General features: G+C 41.9%; 1 protein-coding gene across 1 annotated transcript; it reads right to left on the reverse strand.

Moving 5' to 3' along the window:
• Positions 1-266: 266 nt before the first annotated feature.
• Positions 267-1,730, reverse strand: LOC133828869 (uncharacterized). The gene is made up of 3 exons (XM_062258943.1): positions 1,546-1,730; positions 1,129-1,274; positions 267-1,007 (listed from the first exon to the last, which is right to left on the reverse strand). The coding sequence occupies exons 1-3, from the start codon at positions 1,709-1,711 to the stop codon at positions 534-536; spliced, it is 786 nt and encodes a 261-aa protein (XP_062114927.1). The 5' UTR covers positions 1,712-1,730; the 3' UTR covers positions 267-533.
• Positions 1,731-8,823: the final 7,093 nt, after the last annotated feature.

Genomic DNA, 8,823 nt, shown 5'->3' on the forward strand with positions numbered 1-8,823 from the left:
ATACATACAAAATACATATACCGTAATACAAATAGGAGATAGACCATGCTAATGAAATTATGTACAAAAAAAAAAAATCTCTTCAGATATTTCTATATCTGATATACTGTAACACAAATAACATATATACCATTATTATAAACTTATATACCATAATTTTTTTTTATATGTAATAAAAAGCAACAGGTGTTGTGATATACTACAATAAATAATAATATATGTACCCTATATTTTTTTTAATAAACCATAAGCAATAGCCACTGTCATATACAATAGTTCAAAAAACAAATATACTTTTAAACTTATATACCATTTTAAATTTGATTACAGAAGATACCATAATGTATTTGAAACATCAAATCTAATTGAGATATAACACTTTCAAAGATAAATGTCATCAATTAATTGAACACACTCATATTTCTAACATGACCTATAACCAATTGAATATACCCAAATTATTAGTGGAAAACATCCTGATGTTCCAAATCCAACAAATAGTAAACTAAAAGTGGTAAAACTAAAGTGAATGTTTATTGAGGATGAACACAAGATTTCAGCCTCTTCATAGATTTCATCTTCACATGAATAGCATTTCTACATCTTTTACGATTGTGTCCATTTTCATTGCACCTACCACACTTGATTTGCCTCCTTTTTTCACCAGCCGAAGGAATCCTCTTCTTTTTTGGTCTGCCAGCTCTTCTCCTTACAATGGGTGGCAGCACAACATGATCTTTGACAATATCAGGAATATCCCAAAACTTTTGACTTCCCACTGGATGGATTATTCCATTATATGTGCTCACAAAAGCATCCTTCATGTAAAAGTCAGAGACATAAGTATAATGGCACAAGTTTGCTTTTCTTATGGCAGCACATGCATGCGAGCAAGGGATTTCATCTAAGTCCCACTTGCAACAAGTGCAACTGCGCTTTAGAATTTCAACAACAAATTCTAAGTTACCATCAACAACTTGGTAAATTTGATGACCAACAGAGTATACCTGAGTATGAAAAACATTAATCAATATTGAAACATGTGCACTAAAGGTACTATATATATACTGTCATTGGTAAAAAAATATACACATAGGTAAATAAAAGATATAGCTAAAGTTGACTTACATTCATAGTTCTACCTAGACGATTTTGCTCAACAAGCTGGTCTTCTGCCCATTTTGACAACCTTGTAAATGTGCTTGCTGCTTCCAAACGACGTGTATCAAACCAATTTTGAACCTTTTGCCTTAAATTTTCCAATAAAGCTACAACTGATAGTTAAGAAACAACATTAGATCAATATGTAAAAACAATATATATATATATATTACATACATATACATGCTACTGGAAATCATATACCATAAACTTTATAATTTTTTTTTTCTAGTTTAACAAATAAAATAAGCAATACTTTTTGCTGCATCTTGTATATTTCTCAATATACCAGTTACAAAATACAATATACCATAATAGAAAATGAATATACCAAACAATAGATAACAAGAAAACCAGAAAAAAAAATCTGAATCAAACATATACCAGGAAAGTCTCTAGCTTCTTTCCAAACAGAATTTAAGCTTTCAGATATATTTGAGGTCATAATGGTGTATCTTCTTCTAGTAGAATATGATCTAGCCCATTTCTCATATCCAACTTGAAGAAGATATTCACGAATTCTTGGTTTGATTGACTCCATTTGGCGCATATAAAACTCAAAGTCAATCTTTAAATAAGCTCTTGAACAATTCTCAATTAGCACATCATGGCCCTTGAACTTCAATGGATATTTTAGGTTGTTCAACAAATGATAGGTGCATAGGACATGTTCTGCATCTGGATACACAGTAGATATTGCATTCTCAATACTCCTGTGTCTGTCTGAAACAATAACCAAATTATCTCGAGTTCCTAAAGCACCTCTTAATCTTTGGAAAAACCAAATCCAAGAAGAATCATTCTCAGAATCTCCGATGCCAAAACCTATTGGGAATATATGATTATTGGCATCCATGGCACATGCCATGAACAATGTTCCTGCAAGTTTAGCTGTTAAAAATGTTCCGTCAACTGATATGATTGGCCTACAATACTTCCATCCTTCAAGGGAAGCTCCAAATTCCATGAACATATACAAGAATCTGCCTTCATCTTCAGCTTGATAATCAACCACTGAGCCTACAAATGGAAATGATTGTACAAATCATAAACACAATTTATATAAAAAGATGGCTTGTTTTTCCCACTCAGTACAGGAAACACATATACTATAGTTGAAAAAATATATATACTGATGACAAAAACTGATATACTGTAATGCCCCGGATTCCCTATTGTGGTTAATGGCTGGTTTAGTAGGCCGGGAGGGCCATAACTGTTTAATTACGCCATTAAATGTGTTTATGAATGTTTATGAGAATTATATTATTATATGATGTTAAACGCATGTTTGTGAGTCCACATTTGTTTACGGGGGTATTATGGTAATTTGGCCCGTTGAGAGTATAATTGTATATTTGTATGTGTGACAATGATATATTGTGAGACCACATTATAATGTGGATTGGTTCAAGTATTTCGACATGAGACGATCGTTAAACGTAATTATCGGTTTGGTCATAACAGGTTTGAGCTCGGGGCTCGGGGTGAGTCTCGGGGTGATATTAAAGGCTATCGCGTTACCGGGGATTTTAGGGTAACGAGTTATGAAATATTGGTGTTTGAGGATATTGGGATTAGCGGGAATTGGGAAGCGTTAATTATAATTAACGGGTTAAGCTAGAAGTACCAATTTTACCCCTAGAGTAGTTTGAAAGGCTTTAGATGTCACAAGGGCATTTTGGTCTTTTTAGGGGAGGATATATATAATGTTAAGTGGCTTGGAAGGCTGTAGAGAAAGCAGGGCAAAAAAACAGAGGCATTATCTTCTCCCTTCCCGTACAACCCCTTTAATTGTCTTCTTTGGTGTTTGAGCTCTAGTTGTGGATTCAACGAAGAGGAACTTCAAGGCTGAGTTAGTAGACTAAGTTCAGCTTGTGTGGGAGGTTCAAAACAGGTTCTAAGGTAAGTTTTGATCTTTGAACTCAAGCTATGCTCTGTTTTCGTTTGGGATTTTAGTTCATGGTTTTTGATGTGGGAAGTGAGGATTAAAGGGAGTTCTTGGTGTTAGATGATTGGGTTTTGGTGAGGAGGTGTTATAGGTAAGGTTTGGGGGTTCAATTACATGTTTGGAGAAGGTTTTAAGATGATTCAAGGGACTGGTTTGAAGGGAAAAACGCAGGGTTAAATTCTGGTTCGTGTGTGGCCGACTTGCTGATCTGGGCTGGGCGCCGCGGCGCAGCAGGGGTGCGCCGCGGCCCTTGGCGTTTGGCAGGCAGGGAGCCTCTCTGTCTGGAGGCGCGCCGCAGCGCAAAAGCAGGGAGGGCCGCGGTCCTTAGAGCCAATTTCGCTAAAATAAGGTTTTTAGCTTGGGGATTCAAACCATAGGCCTCGGGGTTGGACCTAGTACCCGGTTGGGTAGTATTTGATGTCTCGGGGGCTGGGATTTGGTTTGGGAACCCTTGGTTATCATTTTTATTGATGAATCCTATATTTTGGTTATGACCAGGTGACCGTCGAGGAATTTAAAGGTTGATCGTTCTCAGGGGTCGTTCATATTATAATACTCACTCGAACCAGAGGTAAGAAAACAGTGTATGAATACAGTTGCACCCTGTATAGGTATATGACATGCGTGGTTTGATACTTGAGGCATGTTGGTTGATATATGTGGACATGGATTGCATATTAAATGCTATTGAACGCTGATTATCTGCTTAAGACACTGACTAGTCAGGGACCGACTCTAAAGTCGAGAATTATGCATTGAAGGGCTCTATAGCATTAATGCCAGACCGACCCTAAGGTCGAGAAACTTATAAGCGCTTGCCTGGTCTACGACCAGATGATTATAGCCAAGGTATATGACCCCGGTGACTGTCTGTCACAAGGCTAAGGGACGTTGTCCATAGTTTCGACTCTAGAGTCGTGAGGAAGGTTATGTTGGTGACCAATCACCATGCACCTGTCCTGATCAAGCTTATGAAAGAAATTACCTATTAGTTAAGCCCTGGTGACCCCATCGTCACATGGCTAGAGGGAGCGATGCTCATTATTGTGACTTTTGGCTATTGTCACCTACTTGTTGGACTGATAGTCCTGAGGGAATAACTATGATTATTGTTGATATTATATCATGCTATATTGTGTTTTCTTGCTGGGCCTCGGCTCATGGGTGCTTTGTGGTGCAGGTAAAGGAAAGGAAAAGCTTAGCCAGCCTTGAGAGGAGAGCTTGGGCGATGTAATGTACATACAGGGCCGCTTGACCGCCACGGTCAAGGAGTACTCAGAGGGACTAGGGGTTTACCCTATTTTTGCCGCTTAGGCCGGCGGAATTTGTATATCTGGAACTGTAGCAACTCTTTTGCAACTTGAACTACTTGTAAACATTTTAAAAGGCTCATGAGCAGTTTATTTACTTAATGAAAAGTACCCTTTCCTTTTTACTGGTTTTACACCTTAACATGATAATAACACTTAGATCACGTTTTTAACCAAAGGACTCGGGTAGCGGGTCAAATTTCCGGTTCACCGTTCTCCGTAACTGTTCTGGGGTAGCCAGGGCGTTACAACTTGGTATCAGAGCAATGCCAAGGTTAGGGTTCCTGTAGACTGGCTGGGTATGTACACACATCGTCGAAGACAAGCTCGACTCATGGTTTGGTAACTATTTACGTGGTTACATGAATAATTGTTTAAACGTGATATATATGTGTTACCTGCGTGCATGAGATATTATGCTGAGCCTGTGCCCTGAAATATCATATCTTCAGCAAATGTGTACTGATTAGTACTGAGATTGCTGGCGCCTGCTTATTAGTATGGTTGTTTATGAGTTATTATGTGATACATGCTGAGTGCTGAATGCCATGAACATGTATCTGATTGTGAATATTGAATGACTGTGGAATGTGACTATTATCTGTTTGTTCTTGGACCGTAAGGCGGCAAGAGGTTTAGTTATTACTACCTGACTGGCCGTATTGATTATTGTTTCAGTAAGGTATCAGTGACAGAATGAACCCAGAACAGACAGGCACCTCAGCTGGCCAGAATGGTCAGGGTCAGAATAATGACAGTAGTCAGGGTCAAGTGAATGACCAATCTCAGGTTCCACAGCCAGCACCTGCAAACTGGCAGCAGATGTTTAATGATTTGCAGGCTTTAGTAGTAAAACAGGGAGAGGAGCTTCGTCTCCTAAGACAGCAACAGGTGCCAGTGGTAGCCAGTGTTGCAGAGGCACCTTCTGTGTCGGTGCCAGTTATTGGGCCACTGCCTGGGGTTGAAAACAGATTGGAACCTCTTTATGAGCGGTTCAGGAAACAGCAACCTCCTGTGTTTGAAGGCAGTGCTGATCCTACCAAAGCTGAACAATGGATGAGCATGCTTACCACTATGCTTGACTTTATGAGGGTAGTTGGTAATGAGAGGGTGGCTTGTGCGGCCTATATGTTTCGGGAAGATGCCCGGATATGGTGGGAAGTGGTTGGCCAGACCAAGGATGTTAATCTCCTGAGCTGGGAGGAATTTCAGACCTTGTTCAATGAAAAGTATTATAATGACGCCATTAGAGCGGCGAAGGCTGATGAATTTATGAGGCTTCTTCAGGGAAACTTATCAGTGACCGAGTATGCCTTAAGGTTTGACCGTTTGGCTAAGTTTGCCAAGGAGCTGGTGCCCACTGATGGGACCAGGAGAGAGCGTTTCCTACAGGGGCTACAGCCTAGGTTAGCCCGAGATGTGCGCATCACCACTGTGGCAGGGGTCACTACTTATGCACAGGCGGTGGAGAAGGCACTTACAGCTGAAACTGCAGAGATAAAGATCTGGCGTGAGAATGCAGCCAGAAGAGATTTCAGGAGGCCAGGTCCTCCATTTATGGGTTCTGGTAGGGGTGTTGGCCCCAGTGATCAGAAGAGGAAGGTTCCTGATACCTTCCCAGTTCCAGGTCCTGACAGGAGACCTCGTGGTGTTACAATAGGTCGTCCTGGGGGCAGTGAAGCCTGGAAGTCCTATCCCGAGTGTCCAAGATGAAAGAGGCATCACTTGGGAGAGTGTAAGGCAAGGGCCTGCTTCTCTTGTGGAGCAGTGGGTCATCTGAAAAAGGACTGCCCTAAGGCAAGAAAGGAAGAACCCAGGAAGGCAGACAGCTCGACCCCAGCGCGAGTGTTTGCATTGACTCAGGAAGAAGCTGAGGCTTCCCCCTCAGTTGTTACAGGTCAGCTTCTTAGTGCAGGAACTGTTTATAATGTATTGATTGACTCAGGTGCTACGCATTCCTTTGTTGCTAGTAGCGTTATTCATAGATTGTGTAGACCTTGTGATTTCCATGCTGTGGGGTTTGGTACTTTGTTACCCACTGGGGAGCTGGTTGTATCCAGGAGGTGGGTCAGATCTTTGCCAGTGATAGTGGAGGGCAGAGAGTTGTCAGTGGATCTTATAGAGTTGGTTATGACTGACTTCGATATGATACTGGGTATGGATTGGTTGGCCAAGTATGGGGCAACCATTGATTGCAGAAGGAAGATGGTCACCTTTGAGCCTGAGGGTGAGGATCCTTTTGTATTTGTTGGTACTGTGCATGGACCCCGTATTCCTATGATTTCGGTATTGAGGGCTAGGGATTTATTGCAAGGGGGTTGCATTAGATTCTTAGCCAGTGTGGTTGATACCACCAAGGTCGTGCCAGTGAGACCAGAGGATACTAGACTTGTGTGTGAGTTTCTGGACGTGTTTCCAGAGGATTTGCCAGGGTTGCCACCACACAGAGAGATTGAGTTCGTTATAGAACTGGCCCCAGGGACGGAGCCAGTGTCTAGAGCACCATACAGAATGGCCCCAGCTGAGTTGAAAGAATTAAAGGTACAGCTGCAAGAGCTGTTGGATTTGGGTTTTATCAGACCTAGCTTTTCACCTTGGGGTGCGCCAGTTCTGTTTGTGAAGAATAAAGATGGTTCTTTGAGGATGTGTATAGATTACAGGGAACTGAATAAGTTGACAATTAAGAACCGGTATCCTTTGCCAAGGATAGATGATCTGTTTGATCAATTGCAGGGTAAGACGGTATTCTCTAAGATCGACCTTCGTTCTGGTTATCATCAGTTGAGGGTCAAGGAGGGAGACATACCGAAGACCGCTTTTCGCACTAGGTATGGGCATTACGAGTTTCTAGTTATGTCCTTTGGATTGACTAATGCCCCTGCCGCTTTCATGGACATGATGAACAGAGTGTTCAAGGATTATTTAGACCAGTTTGTGATCGTCTTTATCGATGATATTCTGGTGTATTCTCAGACTGAGTCAGAACATGAGCAACATCTGAGGTTGGTTCTGTAGAGGTTGAGGGAACACAGATTGTTTGCAAAGTTCAGGAAATGTGAATTCTGGTTGTCTCAGGTGTCCTTCCTTGGGCACATTGTCAGTAAGGAGGGGATTACAGTGGATCCATCAAAGATTGAAGCAGTTAGAGATTGGCCAAGGCCAAAGAATGCTTCTGAGATTAGGAGTTTCCTTGGATTGGCAGGGTATTACAGGCGTTTTGTGGAAGGGTTCTCAAAGATTACTACTTCGTTGACCGAGCTGACACGCAAAGGTCAGAAGTTTGTGTGGTCAGACAAGTGTGAGAACAGCTTCCAAGAGTTGAAACAGAGGTTGATTACAGCTCCAGTTCTGAGTCTTCCGACAGACCAGGAGAAGTTTGTGATATACTGCGATGCTTCTCATCAGGGTTTGGGCTGTGTTTTGATGCAATCAGAGAGAGTTATAGCTTATGCTTCTCGTCAGTTGAAGGAGTATGAGAAAAGGTATCCTACCCATGACTTAGAGTTGGCAACGGTGGTTTTTGCTTTAAAGATATGGAGGCATTATCTCTATGGAGAGAAGTGTGAGATTTATACAGACCACAAGAGCCTGAAGTATTTCTTTACTCAGAAAGACTTGAACATGAGGCAAAGGCGTTGGCTGGAACTAGTGAAAGATTATGATTGTGAGATTCTGTATCACCCAGGGAAAGCCAACGTGGTAGCTGATGCTTTAAGCCGGAAGGGTCCGGGACAGATTCATGGTATTAGACTAATAGCCAGAGAGTTAGCTGATGATATGACCAGAGCTGGTATAGAGTTGCTGGTAGGCCAGTTGGCCAATGTTACGCTACAGTCTACGCTGTTAGAGAGGATTAAAGAGGGTCAGTTGAGTGATCCACAGCTGATCAAGATTAGAGGGGATGTTTTGGCTGGAGCATCCAGGGATTATACAGTGTCTGATTTGGGGTTATTGAGATACAAGGGACGGATATGTGTTCCGTTAGACACTGCATTGAGGCGGGAGATTCTGGATGAATCTCATACTACACCTTACTCTTTGCATCCGGGCACAACGAAGATGTACCAGGATGTAAGATCATTGTACTGGTGGCCAGGGATGAAGAGAGATGTAGTAGAGTATGTGGCTAAGTGCTTGACATGTCAGCAGGTCAAGGCTGAGCATCAGAGGCCGGCAGGGTTATTTCAGCCTCTGGATATCCCAGAGTGGAAGTGGGAAGACATCACAATGGACTTTGTGGTGGGCTTGCCCAGGACAGTTGGTCAGCATGATTCCATTTGGGTGATAGTGGATCGTTATACCAAGTCAGCTCACTTTCTACCGGTGAGGACTACCTATACTGTTGACCAGTATGCAGATCTCTATGTGAGAGAGATTGTGCACCTCCATGGAGCTCCTAGG

The sequence above is a fragment of the Humulus lupulus genome, chromosome 4 (genome assembly GCF_963169125.1).
Source record: "Humulus lupulus chromosome 4, drHumLupu1.1, whole genome shotgun sequence".
NCBI classification, from domain to species: domain Eukaryota; kingdom Viridiplantae; phylum Streptophyta; class Magnoliopsida; order Rosales; family Cannabaceae; genus Humulus; species Humulus lupulus.

What these genes read in the sequence shown, in the direction of transcription:
- LOC133828869 (XM_062258943.1), bottom strand. Translation starts at nt 1,711, where the DNA reads ATGCGCCAAATGGAGTCAATCAAACCAAGAATTCGTGAATATCTTCTT. An exon ending in AGAAGCTAGAGACTTTCCTG is followed by an intron (nt 1,275 to 1,545) that starts GTATATGTTTGA and finishes CTTAACTATCAG; the next exon opens with TTGTAGCTTTATTGGAAAAT. An exon ending in GTCTAGGTAGAACTATGAAT is followed by an intron (nt 1,008 to 1,128) that starts GTAAGTCAACTT and finishes TTTCATACTCAG; the next exon opens with GTATACTCTGTTGGTCATCA.